The sequence below is a fragment of the Chelmon rostratus genome, chromosome 4 (genome assembly GCF_017976325.1).
Source record: "Chelmon rostratus isolate fCheRos1 chromosome 4, fCheRos1.pri, whole genome shotgun sequence".
NCBI classification, from domain to species: Eukaryota; Metazoa; Chordata; class Actinopteri; order Chaetodontiformes; family Chaetodontidae; genus Chelmon; species Chelmon rostratus.
In genome coordinates, this window is record NC_055661.1 from 22,973,760 (window position 1) to 23,001,255 (window position 27,496).

General features: G+C 39.3%; 1 protein-coding gene across 3 annotated transcripts in view; it reads left to right on the forward strand.

Moving 5' to 3' along the window:
* The window catches only part of si:ch73-63e15.2 (protein strawberry notch homolog 2), a 61,888-nt gene that overhangs the window by 16,460 nt on the left and 17,932 nt on the right, over positions 1–27,496 (forward strand). The window contains exons 1-3 of one of the 3 annotated variants that reach the window (XM_041934607.1): positions 6,190–6,342; positions 6,970–7,093; positions 25,900–26,079. In XM_041934607.1, the coding sequence (XP_041790541.1) occupies positions 6,299–6,342; positions 6,970–7,093; positions 25,900–26,079 (348 nt within the window). In that variant the 5' untranslated portion in view covers positions 6,190–6,298. Of the gene's footprint in view, positions 1–6,189; positions 6,343–6,969; positions 7,094–14,533; positions 14,909–25,899; positions 26,080–27,496 lie in introns of those variants that run through there. The other 2 variants (XM_041934605.1, XM_041934608.1) reach the window with 2 other exon arrangements.

Here is a 27,496-nt window from a genome sequence, read left to right on the forward strand (position 1 = left end):
TGTGTTCAGGGCTGGTGCTTGAACTGGAGTGTGAGTGTTGCTGCTTTGCTCAGTACACTTGAGGCCTATATTTGTGTCCAGTGATAGATAGATAGATAGATAGATAGATATACTTTATTTATCTCAAGCTGGGAAATTGCAGTGCAGCAGCAGCATTACACACAGTGAAATAAGTGAAAAATTGTGAAATGAGACTATAAAAACCAAACTATACATGATAAAATATCAAAATAGCAAGCAGTAAAAAGATTATATACATAATAATAAAATAGCAAAATAGTAAACAGTAGTAATGGAAAAAGTATTGCACAAAAAAGAATATCTGCAGCAAATGGCAGTGTGTAGAAAATAAAGTGTACCGTGACTGTAAGCATAACACAGTGAAAAAAGTGAAAATTTGTGAAATAGGACTATAATGAACAAACTATACAGTGATGCCTGCAATATAAAATGTGGCTGCACCGTAAAGCTGCACCAACCCTAAGGGTAAAGCTTTTGATGGAAGTTTGAAAACGTTAAAAAAGGCCATAAAGAAACTTTTTTCAAATATTATGTGTATTGATTTTGAATTATTGAATATTATTGGATCTCATTATTGCATTCCTGACACTTGAAGTAACCTAACACAATCTGCTTATAATCACCACCAGCAGCAGCTGAAGTCATTGGGATGGTCTCCTTTGTCAGACCTCCTTCATTTCCTGTAGCGGGTAGCCTGTTGTCAGCCTTACTAGGGAGGGTTAATCTCAACATCTTGTAACTCTGCTCTGGTTTTATGACCTCACCGCTGAATGAGAGGCGTTTGTCTCTCTTCTCCCCCATAAGGTAGGAAGGTAGAAAGGTGTGTGTGTTTGTGTGTTTGTGTGTGTGTGTGTGTGTGTGTGTGTGTGTGTGTGTGTGTGTGTGTGTGTGTGTGTGTGTGTGTGTGTGTGTGTGTGTGTGTGTTTTTCAAACACCCTGCAACATCTTGTCTACATCGGCCATTTACCGTAGGCAGCACGTCAACAGAGCAGAAGTGGCTGCAGCCCATTTCAGTGTCTACACTGCACTGTCTAAACTGCATCCGTTTAGCCGTAGAATTGCTGTTACCACCCATTACACTTTCAGTGTAGTTGAAAAGCACAGCTGAACCATAGATCTATTTCTCACATTGTTTAGGTTTGGCAGGGTTTGGATGCTGGTCTGACCTTTGCTCAGCTTTGGAGAGCAGGTGTTTCTGTTTGGGATGGATATCTCTTTTAATGTTATTGACGTTGAAACATGATGTCAGCGATTTCACGACTAGTAAAAAAGGGTAAGCAAGAAAGCAGAGACAGAGAGCACAAGTATGCAAGCAAAAAAGAGACTAAACTGAAATTACTATCATGCAGGGTATTAACTTAAATAGCAGTCTACATGTGTATTATTTCATCTGAGACAAATACGTTTTCTGTATGAAAGTGTGCCTGCATTAGGGCTGGGCAGTCATCATTAATTCATCTATTAATGGAATTATTTTGATAATATGATGACACACAGCTTTATCACAGTTGTGATACAGATTTTCTTTCAGAAAGCCCTATCATGATAACTCTCTGTCTTAAAAGATTGTTAACTTCAGCATTTTTATTTTTTACCACCTAGAGTTTCTGTTTTGTGATTCAGTTGATATGGATATACCTGAATATACATTTTCATGTTATTGGTGGCAAATGTATAAAATGACTGGAAGTTAGTCATCACCAAACTAGTATCATACTAAGTACAACTCAGGAAGTGTTTGCAGTGGCCGTGTTTTGTATTGTTATTGCTGTCTATGCAGCGTTTCTGAAAGTTCAAGCTGCAGATGACGTGAGAGCATAGTCTGTGGTTTTCAGATTCACTCAGACAAGAATTTTGTGACATCAAGCTGGGTTTACAAGACCCTTTTCCCCCTCATGGTCTTGCAATATACAAATATCATGATCATACTCATGAGATTCTGTGGTTCATTACAAGAATTGCATAATTGAATATCATCTTGGCGCTCATCTGGCAAGAACAAGCAATATGTCCTGTGGTTTGAAAAGTTGTTAATTAACATTATTCTCTGCCAATACATGTTCTGTCCCAGAGTGGCCTGGCAGACATGTTCCTTTAAGAAAAAACAAAAAGGACTCTAATCATAATGTCTAAATGTCCGGCTCTAATACATTTTTTAACCATTTTTGTGCGTCACTTGAAAGGTGCATCTGTACTCTCGTTTTGACGAGAGTAAGCATGACAGAGGTCTTAAAGTGCCAGTTTTTGCATCTCTTTCTACTTTTGTTTTCTTCACTCAGTTCAGTACTTCTGATTCTCAGTCAGGATCTTTTTTGCATGACCCTGTATTTGCTGCTCTTTTCATCTGTGGCTACAGAGCAGGTTCCTGCTTAGTATGATTGACTTATCATGGTCAGGATGCATTTTACTGAACTTGAAAGGCCTTAGTTGTGTGCTCACATGAACATTGAGAACAAGCAGAGGAGTGAATAGATCACATGGCACCAGTGGGGAAAATTGTGACAGGACAGGACAGATTGATGCACTGACTGACGTGTATCACTCACATTAGTATGACAGAAACTATTCTTATGAGTAGGAATAAAAGCATCACTAACACTTTGACTGTTTAGAGTTGGCAGGGGCATGGTCGTCATAATAGCAACTCCTGTGCAACATAAAGCAAACCAATACACTAGTGCTGCAGAATACTTTCTTCTGTAAGTTAGTAAGTATTATAAAAATTGATTTGAATGTTTATGTTTGGGTCACCTTCCCATCCCACCTGTGTTCTGCAATATTATCACTTTATTTGGTGAGGCCACACCCATATAAACCTCAAAATCATTTATAAATGTTGCTCATCTTTCCACTTTCATTATTACTATTAATTCTTCAACCCACTTGTAACACAGAAAAAATGGCTATAGTTCTATTCTGGCATTAATGTCAGCGAGACATAACATTGAGAGATTGTGACTCTCATTTGTCATCTGTTGGCCTTTCCTTTACTCTGATGATGCTCTTTTCAGCCAACGGAAGGCAGCAGGTATCTGTTTCATCAGTTTAATTTGCAATCTCTAATTGATGATGTGCACTGTTGAGTCACAGCCATGCAAGGTTTATCCACTGGTTACATTTTGTGGAACCAGCACCAGACTGCTGCAGGATAATCACACAAGTCTCTTTGCTTATATCAACATCAAGTTGGCGGTTATGATTATTATTCTGTGGAGTTTTCACTGCACTGTACAATAACATGCGTGTTGGAGATTGATAAGACTGTGTTAGCAAGTCTGTGTGTATGGAAATTAGACCCTGACCCTCTGACGTATCAGACTGCTGATACTAATAGGTTGTACTTCATCACTACCTACATGAAATACAGTAAAAAGTGCGACAGTGATTATTATTTTGATGAGCTGCCTAAAATATGTTGGGATTTAGTGTTATTCTTTGACTCACTTTTTATAGACAATTAAAAGTGGGAAAAACGGTCCACTGTTTTCAGTTGTTTTTAGTTTGTGGTGGTATGTAGTGAGGTACCACACAGCTAAGTCTCTGTGTTTGTTTGCAGTGGAAAAATAAGAAAGAGACAGCTGATTTGTGTCTAATTTTTGTCTTTTTTTTTTTTGACTGTCTCTGACCAACTTTTAAAGGCATAATATGCAACATTTCTGCGTTAAAATGTCTAAAAACGACTAGACCTGTGCTATATGTTTTGTTGCGTTGTGTACTCACGTTATCTCAAATGTTTCCTGCAAACCCAGAGAAACCTGTAGTGTTATTCAACAGTGCGTTTCATTTAGTCACCTTTCAATTGCGTTATATCCCTTTTACCCTGCAGTTGATATAACTTCCAGGGAAACACAATAATAAAACAGATGATGCGTCAGACAGTGAGGAAGTCTGTGAACTAGCTATCTAGTCATTCAGTTGTGTACTTTCTATTGCTCACTCGTGATGAAGCACGATTGTTAATTTTCAGCTGCAAAGGTGGTTTAATGAAGACAACAACTCCCATGAACCCACACCATTTTGTTACTGTTTTGATTTAGAGAACACTTGGTGCAGAAAATGCTTACAATGCGTTTAATTGAAGGAATCTTGAAGGCTCATGCTGTGTGCGGTATTTAAGGCCAACATGGCTCTGTGAAATAGACCTCCATTATATTGCTTTATCCTAAACATTATTTCAGTAGACTACATTTCAAAGAGATTTGCTGAAAGAACTACAGCACCTTTATTTTAACTTTTTCTTTTTGATGAAATGAGACAGTGAATCGAGGTGCACTTTTTGTCCAAACTGTAAAATTTGGGTTGATTTGTGCCTGTCCATTTTTCTTCTTTTTTTAACATGTTTGAAAAAAATCTGTTTTAATCTAATCTTGATAGCATGAGAGTTAATTTTCATGAGTGTTCTGCCTGTAAGGAAGAGTTCTTCCAAGGAATCTAAGCAGGTAGTTATTGTTGGGCGTCTTTGTGTACTGCATAGTTTCAGGGTGTGAGACTTTGATCTGTGTTTTGTCAATATATCATCTTGATGGGATTATGTTTCCTCATGGTGAATCTTAGAGGACCTTTGTCTTTAAATTAAATTACAGAAAATTTGGCATACTGCTGCTGCTTACTTTAATACAAGGATAAGATAGCTATTAGTCTATATATTTATATTATACAAAAATGCTGTCAAGTGGTTGATTACACACACATTAGAATGGTTGAAACATACAGTAGTTTTGACTGTTTTAGTCCCAGTTGTGAAGTTGTCAACAATAAAATAGAGAGTCTATGAGGAAATGCGTCATTAAAAAGCACTCATTGATAAACAGCATTCTAGCCAGTTGTCAGATGATAATGAGGTATCTTTCCACAGTGTCTAAAATAACATTGTTACGTGCCTGGCCAGTGTGTTTTTAGCCTCAAATAAGACATTGTTAAACATTAACATGGTTCAAATGATGATCTGTACACAGCTACAGGCTGCGTAGTATGAGAAGGCTACATGAACACAAACAGTAAGTCAGTCAGCTCCTTTGGCTCAGAGCCCCTAACCAGCTTTGTGTTGTTGGAAAGCAGCTGATGCCTGGCCTGCCAAGACTTCTACTGTAATAATATCACTGTCATATCACTGTTGGCTGAAGGGCCAGGAAGGGGATTTCCATTGTAGATGATTGTTACCAGTCACAGTGCAATAATCTTTCTGAGAACTGAACAGATTCTTTACCATAATGATCTCATTACCTTTTTTTTCTAATTTGGGTTCACCATGCATCATGATTATTTCCTCTGTGCAGACTAAGGTTCATTTACACTAGGGTTGCAACAGTATTAGATTTTCATGGTATGATAACCGTGTCAGAACATGTCACATAATCACAGAATACGGTAGTACGCAATTGTTAGCATTATTGTCTGTTGCAATTACCTGTAACAGAATAAACAGAACAGGGTTTTTGGTTGAACAAATGCTTTATTAAATAATTTCACAAAATATTATGTCCTGACAGTCATGAAACTTGATATGAGCTTAAAGTATGTATATTTTTAACAACACTAATATGGTAGAATTCAGTACTTAAGACACGCGAATGTACATGGTCTGACAATCATCGATTTTCATCAAATCAGAATATTACTGCAATCCAAATGATCATATTTAACATTCTATTTGCTTGACTGGAGAAAACAGAACCGGATTTATTAAGCATCCGTGCAATTGTGATCACTTTTTCTTTTTTAGCAGTAAAAACCCCAATAAAAACATACTGTGTACGTTGCAACCCATTTATGGTTATCTAAAAGATGACTTTGGAAAGAGACACTCACCAAAAATATACATTTAAACATGGACACAGCTTAATATTGAATTTTTGCTGCGTGTTGTTTGGAAAATTCTACCAAAAAAAATCAGAGGAATCATGTTTTTCATAGACTGGCCTCTATACACTGGCTGCCCTTTCATCCTCTTGGTGTGTTTTGAACTTAAATCAATCAGTCTCACTGATCTCTGGCCTGTGGTTGAGGACACAGAGCCAAATCCTGTGAATGGCTTTGGCCAAGCTCAATCCCTCTGAGCCCAAGCCCTGGCACGTGATTGGATGAGGGGAACATGGGGCGGTACAGTTCCAGTTCCACCTTAACAGAGGTTTAGTTTTGCTTTCATTTTAAGAATGTGTCCACCACTGACTGACTTACATTATAATGACTTTTACTCAGCAAGAAACTGAAAACATCTCATGTTGGGAATACAAAGTCTGTGGACCAGTATCTGTTAATAAGATTGGGCTAGAGGAGAATGGTTGGTATTAATGAAAGCCACACTTTGGATCTACAAAGCGGGTAGGACCTGTTTTTGTTCTATGTTCCTTGAGCGTTAACTTATCTCTTGCTCTCTCCCCCCGTTTCCTTATTTAAACCTGGAACTCTCTTTGCCCGTTTGACCTAAGATATGTGTTTCTGTTATCCTGCTTGTGTCTTTGACGGTTGAAGTTGCTACTTAGTTGGCTTTGAACAACTGGATGCAGTTTTTTTTATAGTTATTCATGTGTGCACACTTACAGGAGCTTTATTCCATTGATGCATTCTTGTCGACAAACAAAACCTTGTTTTCACCTGTTACGTTTGTCTGATGTGTTGAAATTGCTAAAAGCATGATGTAGTGCTTTAGTATAGTGTTACATCTTAAGTATTAGAGTACTTGAACCATCTTCAGAAAACATCATTCTCTGTTCTTACTGGTACATTTGACCACTTGATCACATGAGGTGCTTTTCAATGTCCCTTTTATTTTTCTACGAAAGCTACTCATCACACAACAATAGAGGGCTGTGGTTGCGCTTGGCATCTGTAAAAAGTACATTTTTATAACTGTATGAGGGTGAAGAAAACAGAACAACATACGTCAGTTTTATTTGGATAAGTGGCGGTTAAAGACATAACTAACCTAACGTCCTCTTTCCCCAATAGGCAATACCACTTGAACAGCAGCACTACCACCACCACTCCGGATGTGCACATGGACATGTACTCTGGATTCCCTGATGTGGACTCCTTCAGCCTCAACCTCCCTAGGAATGGAGATTTCCCCCAGGTTTGTTTCATATATCTACTGTACATATTTATAGTTGCACTAATAAAACTGACAAATTGAGCTTAGTTTCCACCTGTCCCTCTCCTTCTCTTACTTGCTTGTCAGAGGGAAGGACCATGCTTCCCACTCGCTTCTTTCATCATGTCTTTCATGTGTGTTCAGCTCTGCTTAATTTACCTTAGAGCAGCCTGATTAAAGGCCAGTGTTGTCTAGACAACTGCACCAGTGCCTGCCCCATTCCTGTCAAGGCATGTCATTAATAAGACACTGTAATTTAACACTCTTCTACACGTCCACAATACATCTTCAGAAATCTCTGAAGTGTTCTTGTGCATAGTCTGAGTGTCTTTGGGATAATCCACAACCTAGGGAGATACAGCAAAGTCACATGAATTCCGATATGGCTGTTCAGACTGAGGTTGCATTGCAGAAATCAGACCTGTAACTGATTTAGGACAACATGTGGAAGTGGCCCAAATCAGAATTTATAAAATCACATCCCATGTGATTTGTCCTGTTCACATGGTTATAACACAAACAGATCTAAGTCACATATCAGCAAAAAAAAAAAAAACAGATTTGGGCCACTTTTCCCGCTGTCGAAACATAGCCCATAAGATTAGGACATTTCAGAATGGGAAATTCTTAGACATAGACAGTGAAGTAAAGGTGTAGGCTTCTACTCACTCATATACTCACCTTACCATTCCAGATGGTTACTATTCATCATTTGCATTTTCTATTTCTGTGCACTTTTGTGTCCACCCAGCCAGTTCCTTATAGTTCAAATCATTTGAATAGGAGCCAGTTGGAATTTCACAGACCAGTGAGTTTCTAATCTGACACCTATTTGGGTTGAGCTGATGAGGGCCATTATGGAACCATATTAAAAATATGTTATGATGATGAGTTTTAAAGAAGGCCAGTCATGGGTTACCAAGTAGACTGGTAGTTATCCCCTTTATGATTAGCCTGTCTGATGGTAGAAAGGGCAGAGCTATCAGCGTTTTCTTGGTTCAACATATGGCCAAGCTGAAAAACAATAAGGGATGGGGTAAGCAATGCATTTTTAAAGCTTTTCACTGAATAGTACACTATTATTATATCAGTTTAAACTGCTTTTCACTTGTATTTGATGTTTCCACATGTCTCCTCGTGTGTTTCTTGTTCAAAGAGCAGGGGTAAATTTAAATTAAACAAATTAAAAGTTCTGATAAAAACGGTTGACAGTGAATTATCTGAAGTCCCTTAGACATTGTTTTTTGAAAGACAAGTTTCTGTTGAGTTTTTCTCAAGTAGATGAAACTTAAACCACTGCTATCTGCATGGCTAGATATCAAGAGTGGAAAAATGTCTTTAGTACTTTGGGTGAGTTGACCCTTTTAAATTTTTAAAAAAACAGCGTCCTACAATATTTAGATTATACATAAATACCGAACCACCATATATTTATTTTCTGTAAATAAACTCACTCATGCACATTGCTGGATAAGGAAACCCAGTGAATGGGGAGCAAAAATAAAGATGCATCTACATCTAATGCAACATTCACAAGACTGCAGTATAATATTAATAAGTTCAATCAATTTGAATGCAGAAGGCAGTGCCAGTTGTTTGGTAAACCACTTAAAAACAAAATACTACAAATGAGCCAATTTGGCAATGAGCAATGTGTCTTTCTTAAACTTCTGAGTCACGGAGCTCAGTTGAGTTTGTTGTCTCTCTGGGCGCTCTAGAGGCTTAAAGCCCAGGGGTTGATAAAAGCTCAAGGCTATATTTTACAGTTAATTCATTTTGATGTTAAGCAAGGTATTGCCAAATTAAGTTGCGTCCTTACAGGTGCACAACATTATGTGGCTGGCACAGGACCACTTGCACTTTCTGGATAACTAAATCATAAGGATATTTTCAGGTCATATTAGTGGTTTGCAAGCTTCTTATGTTCATTTTGAGGCTGTACTGTATAAGACTTTTTTGTATATGCAGATTTTGTTGCACCTAATCAACTCCCCTCTAGAAATCTAGATCTTTGTTAACAGATCCTGTAGTTGACAACAGTTTAAAGGGAAGCACAAGCAGGCGCAAAAACTACATGCAACAGTTTCACTTCATGTTTGTGTCCAGATGTGTGAATTACTGTGATGGAATAATGCTTGAAGTCATATGAAAACGTTTTGTTGTAGTATTTTAAGATGGGGGGGGGGTTTCAAGAACAAAATCTACACATCTGAAGGCTTTTTTATTCAAGAAAGTGATGTGTCATCCTCATCACGTGTGTTGTAGTGCTTGTATGGATTTTGTGATTCACGTGGGGTTTCCCTAGTTTTCCCATCTGCTTGTGTTAGCCTGTCAGGCTATAGCTTTCTTCTATAGGCTATAGTAATTACGAGTTCTCTGTGATGTGTTGGATATCCTCTGTCTACATATTTAGAAATGTATTGCTTTGCAGTTGCCATTCTTATGTGGTTTGGTTTAAATGAGCTCCTTCACCATTGCTGCCTTCATGAGCAGCAAGTTTGGATTTCTGACAGTGGAGAGGTGGAATGTTATGGCGTCTGTGTGAGCGAGAGAGAGACGTTCTGTGCTTGTGTTGTGCTTTCTCAGCTGTCCTTTCTAGTTTTGGACACTCCCTGCCATGTGAGGCATGCAGAGAAAATGTAAGTCACGGGGTCATCATGACTAATCCGCCACCTCACACTCAGCCCCCTTTTTCATCCTCCATTTTTTCCCCCCTCCATCACCATGACAATCGGACTATGCCCAGTTTTTCCCCTTTATTAGTCTACAATCAGGAGGCCAGATTTCTTGTTTTCTTTGCACTGTTGAACCGTGACAGAACAGAAGACATTCAGGCATGTGTGTCTGGTGGAATTGTTGTTGTGATTGTTAGATTTGTCAGCTGACTACCTTTTTATCTCAGCCATTTCCCTGTTTCAGTTACAGCTGTAAAGTTAGTGAAATCTCTTTTGGTTTGGATGGCTTCCCGCAGTGTTACAGTTTGTTTATGCAGTTCACTAGAGCTCTGTTGGAATATCCTCACATTGTAAGGAGGCACACTGCTAGAGTATGTGGGCAGGATGTCAGTCTCTAGATTGCTGGTAACTTGAAAACATGAGCCAAATGTTTGTTTGTATTAGAATTAATAGACTTTCCTTTGGGACTTGAGATCCTTTTTAAATGACCAGTTAATTACAATATGTCACTATCTTATAACTGAAATGGAATACATAGCCGCAGTACAATGATGTGGATGAAGTTGATGTCACATTTTTAAAAACATTTATTTGATGTGGACAATTAAATTGTGCTTCAATGGTACCACAAAATGTCCCAATCATGTTATAATATAAACTTCCACTGACACCTATGTTTTTTCCCTCAGGAGGCATCAAATCTACTATAATATGGATTAAATAAAAAAGTAAACAAGTGATGTAAGAAAAGTAATTCATTCAAATCACTAACTTAAATTACCTAAATTTCCATGGATAATGTTTTGTATTATATTGTTTGTGTTTTGTCTATTTTTGCCTATTTTTTATTTATTTTGCTAATTTAATAGATGTGGACAATGACTTTTCAAAAAAAGAAACGTGGCTGATTGTTTCATATGCCAATACCAAATAGCCTGTTTTGTTTTTGTTTTTTTTAGGGAAACTTCCTCAGAAATACGAGTTTCACATTAGATGCTTTCTTGGGAGTTACTGGGAAACAAATGATCAAGATAAACAATGGAAACTTTGACAAAAACAAATGGAGTCTTCATCATATTTACTGATCCACATTAACCTCAATTCTGTTCAAGAATTAATGGCAGGCAGAGGCTATCTTTTATCTTTGCCAAAATTAACTATGATAACCATGCTGACTGTGCACACAACACCAGAAGTAATTTTAAAAAAGATGTAATCTGGACAAAATGCTATCAGCTCTATAAAAAACACCAGTACTGTGCTGTAAAAGAAGCTGAATCTTAACTCAGTCACTGTGGCATGTACACTTTCCACAGTGCTGTGTACATACCTGTCTAGGCTGAGGTTGTGTCATTTGTGGATCTAAAGCAAGTGAACTTTTATGCAAAGCATCAGAATGAAAACAAGACTTACTGGAAGACAAAAAACATAACTCATTCACTAACCACTCTGGCTAACCTCAAGAGTGAGCAGCACTCTGCAAGCACACGCACATTAACACACCAGCTGTATACTCTGTACATACATATACAGTGCGTTTGTACCAAGGCACGTTTTATGCATATTTACTGTCTTACTCTCCACTACTACATCTACATACTCTCATTTTTTTCTCTGTGCGGTTCCTCTCACTATGACACACACACGCAAACTCATGTGCACAGTGCACTTCGAGGAAGAGCTCACATGCATTTAGTCTGCTGTCACAGTTCTTTTCAGTTTTGCTTTTGATAGAATCAGAATCCCTTTATTTGCTGAATACATCACACCTAAATCCTAACCATAGGGAGCAGTGTGAAGGCATTATATAGTGCGCATTGACCAACTGGAGATTTAAAGTCAGCACCCTTGTCAAAGGTTATGTAGGGATTATAACCCCTGCATACTGTTATGTGAATTTAAAGTGGGAGAAAATTCCTGAGCACCCATGTGGACACAAGAAGAACATGCATCTCCACCCAATTAGTCTCAACTCTTTTCTGAGTTGAAAAATAACCACAGAGGCGTGCTGCATAATCTCCACTGATTCTAGGGTTACTGTACATTCTAATTATGCATTTACTTTTGAACCTTTGCACCTCCAGAGACCCGGTAGCTAGATATTAATAGATATTAAATTTGCCACGCTGAATTAAAAGTAATTCTAAAATTATGCACAATACATCTAAAAATACCCAGTTTATATAATATGACAAAATGTTTACTTCACTTTGAAGCTACAGTCCTTGGAGGAAAACCTACAATGATTTTGATTACCAAAGGTGCTCTGCCTCAATTTTTTATTTACTGGCATAGAGGATCATCTTGTTTTTCTTGACTTTCTTGCTGCCAGCCAATCACGAAATAAATCAGTTGGTATTTCCCAGTTACTTCCTTGTAAGACACTCCAACACTTTCTCATTTGCTTGGCCTAATTTAAAGGACTAAGGTAAAGTCTCACTCTCTCACTGATGTGAACTCCTTCCCTCAGGAAAACACCACACAGACACTTTAATCACCACCAGTCGATAAGCTAGCTTCTTTCTTTTTGCACTACCATGTACATTTGCACTACTACATTCTCTTAACATGTCATTGTTTAGATTGTACAGTTTTTATTTATTCCTTTTTAATATATGTCTTGTCACATAGGTTGAGAGTAACGTAGTTTCGATTCTCTGTTTGTCTTGTACATACGGCAGAATTGACAATAAAGCTGACTTTGATTCTTTGATAAAGGTTAATTTGAAGGGTTGTTCATAGGCATACTCTTTTCCTTGGAGAGTGTGTGCTCCACCTGATTTACTTCAATTTTGAATTAACTTTGGATCATTTAACCTCTGTGTATCCTGTATATTATAAGAACTGAGTATTTGTTAAAAACATAGTTTATAACTCCTAAAAGCAAAGTTTTTACCTGTTAAAGTTTTGTTTACATTGACACTATCAGTGTGTTTATAATATGCTAGCACAGATATCAGTGTTACAGCAAAATAAAGTTACTGTGCAAAAACACAGAGGAACAGAGGAAGTTCATGTAACACGGCAAAACATTTCCTGCAGCATGGTACAGCTGCTGTATAAGCCGTTTTTGATGTGTGCAGTTGTAAACAGCCCAGGATAAACTAATGCTAGCACATGTAACTGAAGTTAAAAGGGAGCTGGAACTAAATGATAACTGCAGAGATAATCAGAATTGGAAATGTAAATCAGAATTACTTAGATCTAAAGAGCAACGAATTCTGCTTGTGTGTGGTCCCAAGCAGCCGAATTATGCTTGTCATCGGACTTTTGCAAAAACAGCATGAGTGCATATATGCATGTGACGCCAAGACTTCATTTTGACGTGGCTGTATGCCAACTGTGTTTTTTGTACTGTCAGTGAAGCCAGGCACGGATCCTACCTTTTTTTTAGGTTGTGATACTAGAAGGTGTGTCTGTTTTTGTGTTGTTGTGTATTCAAAAGAAGCTCATCAATGATTCATTCCTCCCAGATGACCCTGCTGTCCCACTAGCACACACACACACACACACACACACACACACACACACACACACACACACACACACACACACACACACACACACACACACACACATTATTCAGAGGATTCCCACTCATACCATGATGACACCATGGACAGGCGCCACTCAGTCTCTGAGCCTGACTCCCCTTAAGTCCAGCAGAGATGGACATTACAGTACCTTACAATGCTGGCTTGATATCATGTATTCCTGGAAGCTGGGTGTGCAAATTGACTCATCTATGTCGCTCATGAAGGGATAAATCACATTATTTCTTTTTTTAAATACCACATTTTCCTGTTTTATGACGGGCTCTTAAACAGTTAACATTGCTTTTCTATCAGAATTACGGCTCGGTCTTTGATCAGCATCTTGGATTTGTTGAAATAACCCATTTGCCATCAGATTCCCAGAATATTCTCTATTTTTTAACAATTGCATCCCTACTTCCAGTAATGGGAATAACCATTTACGATGAGGTATTTGTATATAATTGTGCACAGATAGAAGTAGTGTCTGATGCCTGAAAGACCCTCTGAATCGGCAAACTTGCAGCTAGCACTTGGCCTGTTAATACATTCCTGACCTCTTTTAGATGTCCATGTGAAAACTATAAATGTGTATGTAATCTCTGTAAATGCTGATTAACACAACAGAGCTGAAATAATAGGGGATTTTTTGGCAGGCTAACATTAAGTCTCCATCTGCATTCTTAGAAGTGACATACTGCCCTAATAAACTAATGAGACAACTTGTTTGCTTCCTTTTTATTAGCCTTTACACCTCTAAGCTATAGATCATTATATTAATCAGTAGTCATTACTAGAACAGCAGCCTTGGAATTGAGCCTGTGCAGACAAATAGAAAGACAAAGAGCAGAGAATGAAGTACGACAGGCAGCCAGGCGGGGAGTCAGCCTCTAAATATAATAATCATTAAATAGTGGCCCAGGTCCATTAAACATAGCGGTAAGCAGTGGGGTGTGAGGAGCAGCCAGGTCCAGAGCGCAATACTGTTTACACTACAAATGCGGTTGAGTTACACCATGTACAGTAAAATGGGCCTGACTGCCAGTAACTCTAGTCACTTACCAACAAAAGCATCATTTCCTGAAAGCTCCTCCCTCCTCCCTCCCTCTTCTCCCCACCTCTCCCCTCCTCTGCTCTCTCACTGACTCTCCAACCACCTTTTTGAGCTCGGAGGAACTAGTCCACAATCACTATGACTAAGCCCTCTATGCAAATACCTGACTGTCCTGGTGAAGCAGGAAGCATGTTTTAGACTTGCCTGTGTCTGTTTGTGAGAGTAACAGAGTTTGTATGTGTGAGCTCATTGCCCAGAGCGTACCTGCGGTAGAGGCAGATGTGTGTGTTGAAGCAGAGAGGCACTGTGAAAGGGCTAGTGAGACTCCACTGTTGGGTGGAAGTGCACCAGCTGTAAGGTCAATACCAACACTTTGACCAACACATGGAAGAGGCTGTCGCATTGAGGGATTCAAGGTGAAGCAGGATTTTATGTGTGTGTATATTTTACCCCCCATACTGCAGCGTTTGGACCCATGTCTCTCATGCAGTTCTGGACTAAATTGTATTCACAGCTGGGACGACCGCTTCCCAAGGTACTGGTACTGTTTGCTTCTTTTTTTGTATGTATCATATGGAATCAAGTCTGTTGTTTTTAAGACTAAGGCTTTTAAGATTTTGTTGAAAACTATTTTTATTTTTGATGTCATGATCAGTAATGGAAAGCTGTTGAATGAGGAATTGTGACTAACTGAAAGCTGCTTGTGTGAAGAGTTTTTATTGTCTGTGTTGAGGAACGGTGAGATAAGACTAGTAAGCACTGTTTTTCCAACTCATGGTTGCGTTTTTAATTTTTACTTCCTTGAATGAATTTTAAAAGCACTTCCATATAATTACAAAGCTAATGGCAGCAGGCCTGTGGCTCTCCCTTTGTCTCTTTTTTTCTGTAATTAGTGGTGGGTGGCAGACCTAAACTGTGTGAACTCCATTTTTTTTTTAAGTTCTCAAATCAGTCTCATTTTTCAATTTAAATCTCCACTGAATTTTGTTTTTGAGTAGTATGCTCAGTTCCTGTTAGAGAAAACAATAATATAGTCTCTTTGTTTATTATGTGTTCACAACACTAATCCATCTGCTATTTATTGAAAGAGAAGACTACCAGAGAAGGTAACCCAGGCTTAGGATTTGGGCTCACTACTGAGAGTTGGCCTGGAAGTCAGTAAGCAAATGAATTTTCTTTGCTGACAGGCCAAAGTTGCCAGTCAGTGACCCAGTGTGCCTTTTAGGCACTCATTCCCAGTCAGGAAGTAGGACAAATGCTGTGCTTGCTGTGTTCCAGTAAGTCCTAGAACCTGATATCTTCTCAGGCTAAATAGCACACTTATCTGTTTTCTGGATGGCTATTGAATATGCTCATTGCTATATTGCTCTGTAAATAGAACTGCATTGGTTGTTTTACACAGTGGTGGTGGAATTGCAGCTCATATCAGTCTAATGACTTTATTGGTGCACGGCTTGCTGAGCCCATTTCCACTGAATTTTTGGTTAAGTTGATAGGCTAATGTCACCATGTCAGCATTTCTTCCCTCACAGATCACACGTTTCAGAAATTACACAACCGGTAGTTTCAAGTTGTTTATGCTTTACACAGCAGTGTTTTTTGTTAAATGAGTAGATGGACATTCGCTACGGATGATCCTGTAACATGGACCCATTTTCTTGTTGGTTTCTCTCCAGCACGCTGGCTGGATTCTTCCAAACCTGTAGTCTTCTGAGTGCAACTTTCCTTAATATTGTTTTAAAACAGACCTGAAAAATCGTGAATTTATCTCTGAAGGCCAGAGATGAAGTGGGGCAGCCTCTTGGTGGGCACATGTTGTCAGTTTCCTGGTACAGCATTAAACCTCAAGCATGACCCAGGCGTGCGGCTTACGGGAAGTGAATAGACAATGAAGGTGAGGATGAGTGCGAGCTTGGGGGGTGGACTGCTGATGAGTAGTGGAGAGAGTGCTTTGTGGCTGCGTTGGTTATCTGACGTGCTAACTTTGCCTATATTTGAAAAAAAAAAAAAAAAAAAAAACGTATTAAATGTTGTTAAATGTATCACATCGGTTCACATCGTTGCAAAAGTGGAATAACTCAGGGTGCTGCGAGGAGAAAAGACAACATAACAGGGTGCTTATTATTGCTGGCTGTTAAAAGCAATTCACACTACAAAGATACAGGATGCAAGATGCTGTACATCTACCAGGCTAACAGTATACAGTAAAACAGAACAGCCACCGCAGTAGGGTGAAGATGCTCAGTACAGGTTTCGTGGAGCACCTAGTTGTACTTTTAGAGAGTGATTTCAGCTTGTATGCATCAGTGGTTGCCTGTAGTGAGTGCAAAATGGGAAAATTCCACTCAGCAATCCTTCTTAATATCTTATTGTTGTCCCTTTTTCCTTTAAATTTTCAAAACACACCCATCTGATTATGTTTTGAAATTCTAAACTCAAATAAAACTCTCTCCAACAAGAACTAGTAGACCATATCTTTTAATCTGAAAAATAAAATGCAATAATAAATACATTATACTGATATATTACTTTACTAAATTCATGTACAAACCACTTTCATTTAAGACCATCTGTCAAATAGCCATTGGCACTTTCACACTGACTTGCAAACACCCTCTCCATGTACTTAAAACAGATCATTTTGTGCTTTTTGGCACTTTGCTAGTAGAAATACCTTGCAAAGTACAGCATTTGATCAACACCTCTTTGATACAGTCTCAAATCAGTCAAAATATAGGAAGCTTTGTTGCACTAGGATTATTGCTGTTGGATTGGATTAAGGGTGGAATAGCCGCTCACTGTCATCTCACAGCAAGAAGGTCCTGGGTTTCAATCTGTTGGCTAGCTGCAGCCTTTCTGTTTAGAGTTTGTACAATCTCCTGGTGTGTACATGTGAACTGGTTTCATCCCACAGTCCACAGACATTCAGGTGACATCGCTCTAAAATTTGCTTATAGATGTGAATGTGAGCATGAATGTCTTCGCCTCTCTGTGTGTGTTTGCCGTGTGATAACAGGCGACCTGTCTAGCGTGTGCCTGACTCTCGCTCAGTGTATGCATGTATAACAAGGACATTGAAATTAAAGTTTTTCCTATTGAAAAAAACAGTTGAAAAGAAATTTGTTCCATATCATACCCCTCTTTCCCTCTGCCCTTTTCCCTGTTGTCTCCACACTGCCAGCTGTCAAAGGTAAAAATGCCTTGTAAAATGAGCTTAAAAAAGCTTAAAAAATTTGCCCTGTTGGTGGGATGTCACATTGCTCTGACTTTTGTAGTGAATATTGCTTTGGGCCGCTTGTCCCTTACCATATTGAACTGATGAAGCACATTCCCTTTCTACCTCAAAGTGTGAAACATATTCACAATATATTTTTTTGTGAATGTTTCTAGAGGATTCTTTTAACTCAAAATGGTTGTTAGGATTGTCAGGATAAAAATTTTGTAAGTTTGTCTGTCAACTAACTGCTATTAAGGTGAAATTCAAGTCAACCTGTCGTAATAGTCGAAGTGGTTATAAAAGAGTAAAAGAGTAAGTGATTCTTGGCTAAGAACCAACAACTCTGCAATTTACGGGCAACAAGCCACATTAAGTTGCAACAGGTCACACCATCACTGTAGTTCACGGACCACAGCTGTGTGAAAGCGTGGGTTTGTGTCATGCACAAGACAATACATACAAAAACGTGTGAATACACACTTCAAATATTTAGTTTCATACAACTGAAAAACCGCTTGTCATCTAGTACTAGTCTCCACGTAGAACAAATAAAACTAGGATATAATGTAATTTCTTGTCTCTTGTTACTGAGAACCTTCACTTCCAACTTTACTTTAGGCTGTCCTGTATAATACCAATTTAGAAACGTATGTCAACATGAAATAATGTACTCAAGATTCTTACAGGTCTCTATTAGAGCATGAGCTAGCAGATGTAAAAACATTTGTAATTGTTCGTTAAATCTTCCTCTGAAGATATAATCTTAACTTGTTGCATCTAATGGTCTTTAAAATTCTGAACAATTGACACAGTCACGTTGTTTAATTCAGAAATTTCATTTCATTTATTTTAATTTTGAGTTTTTGTCGAGGCCATGCTGCATGAAACTGTTACAAATGACAGCGTTTGACCCTGTTGCAAGCGGTGTGTGTGGTATGTTGAAATTTCTGCAAAACTGAGACGTCATCTTGCGTCAGCACTCCCCTCACATCCACTTTTCTCAGCACTGAGGATGCACGCTTAAACATGCATTAGTTTATCACACCAACACAAATACTTGCACGCACAGTTTGACACTGTGTGAGTCATTTTTCATGAACTCAGTTTCTTATGTTTTCACAATTTCACAAGAACCTTTTCAGAAACCCGCTATACTTGGATGGATGTCAGTTCTTCTCAGGCTTTTTTTTTATGACTATCAGTTCAAGATGTAGGTTTCGGCTATTGAGACATGCCCCTGTGAATGCCAGCTCATCCTTGTGGCCACCCTCCATGGGTGACGCCCTCTTGGCACCATCCCAGTCCATAGCAAATTAACTGTCTCTCACTGATTCTCTCTCTTTTGTCATTTTGTGATTTTCTGAAGTTTCACTTTAAGAATCTGAATTCGCCAGGTAGAGTTATTTGATGGCAGTACATGTGCAAAACCTGGTTACCTTTGTTATTTTTCTAGTAGTCAGCGCAGTGTAAGCCTCGTGCTCTCCTACATACACCACTGGCAGACCAGTTCTTCGAACTAGCTCTGTCATTCGGTTGCTAGCTGGGACACTTGACATGGTATCCTTTTATTTTCCAGAACATATGAAAACACTGGAAAATTCCAGGAGGCTTGTAAGCAGCGAGCTGTCTCTGGCTTGCTTTACTCATACTTGGCACGACATGAAGGCTTGCCTGTCAGGAGGTTGCTGGACCGGGCCTGCCTCTTTGATTGGCCTAGGATCGTTGGTTGGGGATAGACCAGACTTGGCTGCCTGTGGCGAGACAAGGATGACAAAATTATTCTCTTTTGACCCCAACGCTATAAAAGTGTAAACAGCTGATCAGCTTTCTTATTTCTCAGACATCTCTTCAAAGTGACATTTACAAAGGTAATATCAGCAAGGCTGTCAAGGAGAGTCAATCTGGGTCTAAGGAACACAAATTTAGTATAAAAGACTGATTAAATATTGTCGCCAGTACCCCTTTAATGTCTTTTCAGCTTGTGATCAGTGTAATATAATCCCTGAGACCGTTGTTAGTTGTCTGTGAAGGACAGCTGTGACAAAAGTGTTTAAATATATTTTTGGCAGGTGGTTGTGTGGCTAAAGGGTCTTAAATACCAAAACAAGATGGAAAACGTTCCATATGTAGTCATAAAAGTATAATTGCATCTTGACAAATTGGCTCCTGGATCAAAGCTCTGTGACAGGATAAGTTGATTAATGCCAATATGTGTTCTGGAGTCATTTTAGTCTATTTAATACTGAATTTAAAAGAGGTCTAATCGCTACCAGTATTCTCAATAGTAAGTCAGTCAGTGAGCTAGTTTTGCCAAAAAGTCTTCCAGTCTGTGAGAAGGTCAAGGAAAAGGAAAAGCTGAGAGCTGTCCTATTAAAATCACTACCCAACAGATATGTCAGGGATGTACGACATGCAGACAGCTTGGTATAACATAATCCAGACAGAGTGACACCAGTGGTGGCTTTTCAGTTCCTGGCCCCAGACCCACCACATGAAAAGACACACACACTCACACACACACTCACACACACGCTGACTATCAATCAGTTTCTGTTGACTCCATGGACAAGGTCAGCAGCTAACCCCAGACAGGAGAGCCTGAGGTGGGGGTTATTTTAGTCAGCTGATCTTAAGGGTGGGTGATTTAATAAGCCTTCGTCCCACCAACCCAGCCACAGGCATGATACATATTGCCAGATAAGAGTGTCACTTTCAGTTCTTCTTCTTGGCTCATTGACCAGGTTATGTATGTTAGGTATGCTACACTGTCATTTTACACTACCTACATTAGAAACTAGACCCATGGCATTTTATTCACATTTATAGCCCCCAGATTCCTAAATGTGATTTGATTCAGACCCCCACCCGGCGACCCATCCCTACTACTATTCTTGAAGCAATGTTTTGTAGGATCAGGCAGGATTAAGAATCATACAGAATAATAAAGAGAGGTTTGAAGGCCCCAGTGAGTTACGTTTTGCAGATGCTGCTCTGTCAGACAACAGCCCCCAACTTTCTGTGAAAACTCTTGAATTTTGGTTTGCCTTAGTCAGTATACACTACAGTGCGCTAGTGTACAGTAGCAAGCATAGATTCATTTGCAAATTTTCTTTCACTTGGTGCATAATAGTGTTTGTAATATAATGTTATTATAATGTGATTGTGTCCTTGTTTGAACGATGTGACCATCATACCATCTTCTCAAAAAGATGAGTGTTGAAGTTAATATTGGTGAAGAGTAAGTGTTGGGTTAAATAGATCCTCTCCCTGCTGCAGAATTCTGTGGGAAAACAAAACTAGTATACAATGAGAGGCTGAAAGGGCAGGGAGAAAAGGTGGGAGATGCGATGGGAAACGGGGGTGGAGTTTAAAAGTAGGACCGAATAAGCAAGAGATGACAGAAACGTATGGGTGCAATGTTGGGGTCATTTGAGGTGTGTGTTTGTTTATGTATGTGGGTGTGTGGGGTATGTGGGAGGCCAGGGTGACTCGTTTCCTGGCCTTGGAAAAGCAGCCAAGCTGGCAATGTGTAGGAGGGGAAAGCCCTGAGCCTGGCCTGCCTGCCTGGGGCTTCAGCCTGGCCTTGTGCTGAGGCAGGTTATTGAGTTTAACAGGATGTGGCCTGGGACTATATGCCTTAAGTTTGCTTTTCTCATAGCAAGGGGTACATTTTTGCATCTAATATGTAGCAATAGCACAAACTAAAGGCAGAAAAGGTCATTTCTTACTTACTAATGACTAATTGTCAACCTTAAGCTTTGTCATGAATTGCAATGTAATCAAAAATAATTGGGAGTCTTTACAGATGAAAAAACAGTAAGATACCATGCCCCCGCTGTTGCATCAGTGACAGCATGTCGACATGTCAACTATTGTCGACATTTCCCACATGCCAAAGAAAATTCTGGTGAGAGCTCCATGTGTCACAGGAGCCATGTGGTTTTCCATATTCTCCATAGACAACACTGGAGTTAGAAGAAATAAGAGCTTCAGAACAGAGGATCTGACTATGTCGAATTGGGGAGGAAAAAGGGTTTAAAAAAAATGTAGTAACAAACAAAAAAGCCCTGTTACATCGCATCCGAGGGTCGACAACTATCCTTAATGTGATTTGAGAGGCCACGTTTATGCCATAATGGAGCAATCTGGAAACACAAGCTGCTTCTACTGGAGATGTTCTTTTAAGGACATGTGCTTAAGAAACATTCTTATCTGATAAACCTCACTATATATTATAACCCAAGTGATCTATGCAACTCTACACACACACACACACACACACACACACACACACACACACACACACACACACACACACTGTATTGATGGGATTTATGATTGGAATATGTTTTTCCTTTAATTGTAAGGATCTACATTGCCAGACAAAGAGAGCCACACTGGACAAGTGAATTATTGTTTAGAAAGCTAAACAAAAGATAGGGCTGTTCGACTTCCTTGTATGGTAGCACCTGAGCTTATCACGGGGCCTGTGTCATAACCAGTGTCATTGTAGTCATTATACCTCTTCTTCCAAGCTGCTGACACTGCATGAGTAGGTCAGATAAATGCTTTTTTTAATGTTTTATAATTGCTAATATTTATTTCGCCTGAATGTTTTTTGTTGCGGTTAACTCTCATGATCATGGATTCACTGGGATTTTTTTAAGGAGGGTGGTATTGTGTGACTCTGTTTGACATTACTCATCACACTGTAAAGACATCAACTATAACAGATAGTGAAGCCATTCTCCCTGTGGGCGGTTTATGTCTAGAACTGTATTTTTTCCACTTCTGAGCCTTAGAGCTGATAACCACCACCTTAAACCACAACCATCAAGTAGTGCTGCAGCTCTGCAGGCATCTTTTAACCGGAAGGGACTTGATGTTGCCGATTTTCACTGCTGTGTGCCTTCATTAATCATTGCCAAGCAGACAACTGTCATTATCCATACACTCAAATACATTTAACCGCTTGTGTGGACACATGATGTGATGTACTGTACGTGCGTATGTGTGTTAAGCTTCTATGCAGAGTTTCTCACAGTAAGTCAATTTTAGTACAAGGTTGTTTGGATTGCATTATGTTATAGACTAGTGGTCAGAGGTGCCAGTATTTGTGCATGGTTTCATTTTTACTGTGTGCGCTGTGGGAGAGGGATATAGTGCTGGCTTTAGCATTCATACCAGAGGAGAAACTGAAGTGGAAGAGGAACATGTGAAAAGCACACTGGAGGGTTGACAAATGGGCTTTCACATGTTCCTCTGTGTACATGTGTGTACACACACACACACGATTTGTTTTCCATGTATTCCCAGAAATTACATTACATTTCAAGCAGATTTGATTCCCTGAAAGCAATTTTGAAAGAAACACTTGCACTCAGATACGCGTACACACATTCAGGTATTTTTTTTTATTGCTCAGCAGAGAAAAAGAGTGAGAAAGTGTGTGAGTGAGAGAGAGGCAGGATTTGTAGTTATACGGCTGTGCGGCTGTGTGCTGTGGAAGGAGCCAGATTACCATCAGAGCAGTTGGAATTCAAGCCTTATCTCTGCTTGGCAGGGCCCAGTCTTAGGAACAGTAGATGAACTAGCCCTGGGTACGGGCCTGCCGGGGGACAAACACTGCAGCCCCTGTTACGCTCTGCTTAACAACTCGATTAGCATGGTACTGAGGTCGGCCATGTCTTGGTTAGCACCAACCAACCTGCGTCAGTTTTCTGTCATTCCTCCGTATCAGGACTGATGGTCCTCTTAATAATAACATTGCATCAGCACAGTGTGCTCTGTCACATGATGTGGAAACCTTAGAAGTCACATTGCAGCATAACATAGCAATGACCCATGGGTTTAAATCATATATTTGCAGAACAAATCAATTTAGGGCTGCTTTCAGCAGCACATTGAAGTCATTAAAATTTTAACCATAACTATTATTATAAGCAAAGCTGTTATGACAGCTCATAACTTTAATTGTAATCCAAATTAAGATATATTTTCATATCAGATCAGATTAAGTTGAGTTTAGTTGAGTCTAAAAATACTTGTAACAGAACTCTTCTACTAAATATTTTCATCAAATATTTGTGATTTAATCTGCAGCAAGTTCTTTTCCATGGTGAAATCCACGTGTTTATCGATCTTTCCACAATTATGCTTCTCTGGAATGATGCCTCTGGTGACACTATGTCCCTTTTCCGAGCCTTGTTGTTTACTCATCTTTCCTCAGTCAGAAGAGCCAAGAAAGGGAGGAGAACAAGGGGTGAGAGAGAGTAGAGTAGAATAGGAAGACACACATGTGATTGGATAAGCAAAGAAAATGGAGAAAGAAAACGTGGCAGAAAATGACAGCTTATGTGTTAGCAAGTGGTAGTAATACTGTACAGGGAAGATCTCGATCTCGATAGTCTGCAGGGCAGACTAACATTGGAGAGCCTGCTCCCAGACCTCATGCCTGATCTCGCCCTCAGGAAGCACATGCACAGAGAGAGAGAGAGAGAAAAAAGGAAAGGAAAGGGAAAGGTAGAGTGAGAGAGATGAGAAAAGCATAATCATAGAGCTCCCAGCAAACACTGATAAGCTGAGTGCTGCACCCTTGAAAAAGTGCTCTTTCCAAGACACGAACATCCACACATTACGGTCAGCGAGTTGTTTCTCTAACGTCAGATGATAAAAATATACACATGTATCTGTGTCTGCCTGCTGTTTACCATGCTCACCAGGCCCCATTCCCACATGATGCAGTCATGTTAGCACCCAGAGCTCTATGTCATGTCTTCTCATGCCTGTGAAACATTTTCAGCTGAACTGTGAGCAATGGCTTGCAGGCAGCTTTGACAGATATCAGCACAGCTTCTTAACATTAATCAGTAGCAACATATTGTTGAGATTGAGGCAGCATCGCAGCTAATCATTTATCCCTGTTTCTGACTAGTTTTTACATTGGGTTCTCACAGCATAGATTTTCCCATTATCTAAAAGTAATCTTCAGTCATAATGACATACTGTGGTTCAAGTCCACTTGTCACCGCCTGTCACTATGCAGTATTTTCATCTGAAAAAGTGTTAACCCTGGAGGTGCTGTAAGAAAACCATGTAAGCATTTTTATATGGTACTAACTGTTTAAATACTTACTTTGCTTGGGTCTTTGATATAGTATTATACAGCACAGTCAATCAGACTTTAAAGGAGAATTTCAGCATTTTGGAAATACACTTTATATGTTAAATATGAAGCTAACATAAGCAGCTGGCTAACCTAGCAGAAAGACTAGAAACAAGAAAACAGCTACCCTGCCCACTAATAAATATGTTAAATTTTGTTTCTCTGATCTTTACAAACAACAATTTGCCATTCAGAGTCTCTGCTGGTTTCCTCACAACTGTTTGTGCTAAACTAAGTTAGCTGGCTATTGGTGGTCGATTAGATACAGTTCACACACAGCATTCAAGGATGCTTCATGGTCCTCTAGAGGGAATAGTTGGAAGAATATAAGTATACATGCATACAATCACACACACTGAGAAGTACACAGAAAGGACACACAATAACATGTAGAGATCCGTAATGATATTTCCAAAAACAGCTTCTCCTCTGTTCAGATTGTCACTGACTACCCCCCCATCATACTCAATCCCTATCTCCCCACATCCATGTTTATAAGTCTCAGGGGGCCCAGCAGTGCTTGTGAGAGGCTAGTTAAAGAGCATGGCATGCTAATGGCTTGGAAAGGATATGAATAGAGGGGCGACTGGAAGGCAGCCATGGCTGAAATGACACACACACACACACACACATACAGACACAAGCACTCTCATTATGCCTGCCCCTCGCTTTCTATTTTACGTGCTTGCTCTCATACATCTGTGTGTGATTAGATTTTGTTTAGGCTACTCGTGTTACTCCCAAAGGAGTGCAGTATTGGCTGAAATCCAGAATGAATGTGCCACCTTTATTGTCTGTGGTTCCCTCCCATGCATACCCATTTCACACCTTTTTCCTTTCTTAGGTATACATTTATTATTTCTCTGCCCGCCAAGCTATGTGAGGTGTATGATACAGGGTATATAATCAGGATTTATAGTCCAACTTAGTTTTCCCATGACATTTGATGGTAAAGAGAGTATGTTAAGAGGCTGTATGCATGTGTTTGCATACATGAATTTTGATTTTGGAATCTACATGTCGCTTTTACAATATTTAAGTCTTTTAAAGCTGAAGAAAATCAGTAAAACTTTCTGCTCTGCCCTATATTTTGCCCCTTTTTCAGTGGTTGAACTTAACATTTCCTCTCTTTCTCTGCCTATAGGACCTGTCCTGCATTGATGACCTCTCCACAAACTCTCTGTTCTCCTCTCCGGCTGACTCACTGTCGGAGTATGCTGATGCCCAGTCCTTCATCAGCGCAGACAACCTGGACACAGTGCCCACCCTCTGGGACATCAACACTAGTACCACCACCACCACACCAGCACAGAGCCAGCTAGAGGTCAGCCCTCACACACACACACACACACACATCATTACCAAAAACACTAATTACCACTCCAGCAGCTCATCTTACAACTGTTATGTAATATAAACACATATGCATGTCTGAACAGGGGGAGATGGACACCAAGCACCAACAAGCAAGGTTCAGATTGTCCCTCTTGTGCTGTAAACGTTAGTGCTGCTCTGGCTCACTGCCACAATTTGCTCTCGGGTGGCAATTTCATGGTGTTGCTGGGTTTGTGTTCATTCTTGTGAAAATCTATACACTGAAAACTATTGTTTTCTTTTTTTAATATTTAATCAATTTCTAATGCATTTCAGGTGCTTTGTATCAAGTTGGCCTCTTATCTCCCTGGCAAATTACATTTTTTTGCCAGGATCAGTTACTGAATGTTTCAAACATTTCTTATGCACTGCATCCTCAAATAGTCTTTTTAACCGCTTGTCAATACTGTAACAACACCTTCTGGATGGCACAGGAAAACCAAACAAAACAGTCAGATGGCAGGGCAGGACTGCAAAACTAAACAGGCGTGATGATATGTTTCTATGGTGACGTAGTTTTATTTACAAAGAATGGAATAGAATATAATAAGTGCATTTATTTTGGGTCTGTTCATTTTATTTTATTATTCTAGTAATACATGTAACCATAAAATGCAGCTTTCTCTTAGTATTCTATGGCAAACTTAAAATGAATGTTGAATTTCCTCCAAAAGCAAGGTCATTCATTTATTTGCAACTTGGTTAGTGAAAGGAGAACTGTACTTGGTGTATCTCTGGCTTTTCTGTAATATCTGGGTAGGATTTCAAGCTCTGATCATATAATTAATTCAGCTACATTACATTGATTTGTAAATTCTGTTGCTGAGGACGGTAAAGAGTTAAAATATTAAATATTATATAACTCTTTATGGCAGAGTCGTCTACTGATACCTGCTGATATCGCCTAATTTTACCATCCTGCTCTCGCCCACTAAAATGATATCTAGCTTGCCGTCTACCTGAATCCAGAAATGACAGAATGACAGAAATGAGGCTGTGGAATACTGTTATAACACTGTGAGTAGGTGGTTGTTTGCTGAGCTAAGACAGCTGTATATACACACTCTTGTCCAGATATATATATTTTTTAATTTGCAAATGCACTGTAGTCATCCAGTATGCTCACAGTGTAAATACTCAAATCGATTGAATGACTGTAACCATTTGTAACCAGCTATTATGAAATTGCAGCCAGAACGCTTCAACAGACTTGATCGCATTGGCTCCAAGTGACTGACCACTTCTATAGTTGCACATAGACATTGTACAGAAATATAGAAATGGTCTTTAATTTTGAAAATATGTTTTTTTTGGGTGATATTTCTCTTGCCAGTTGATTTTTTTTCCAGTGGTACACTAAATTAGCT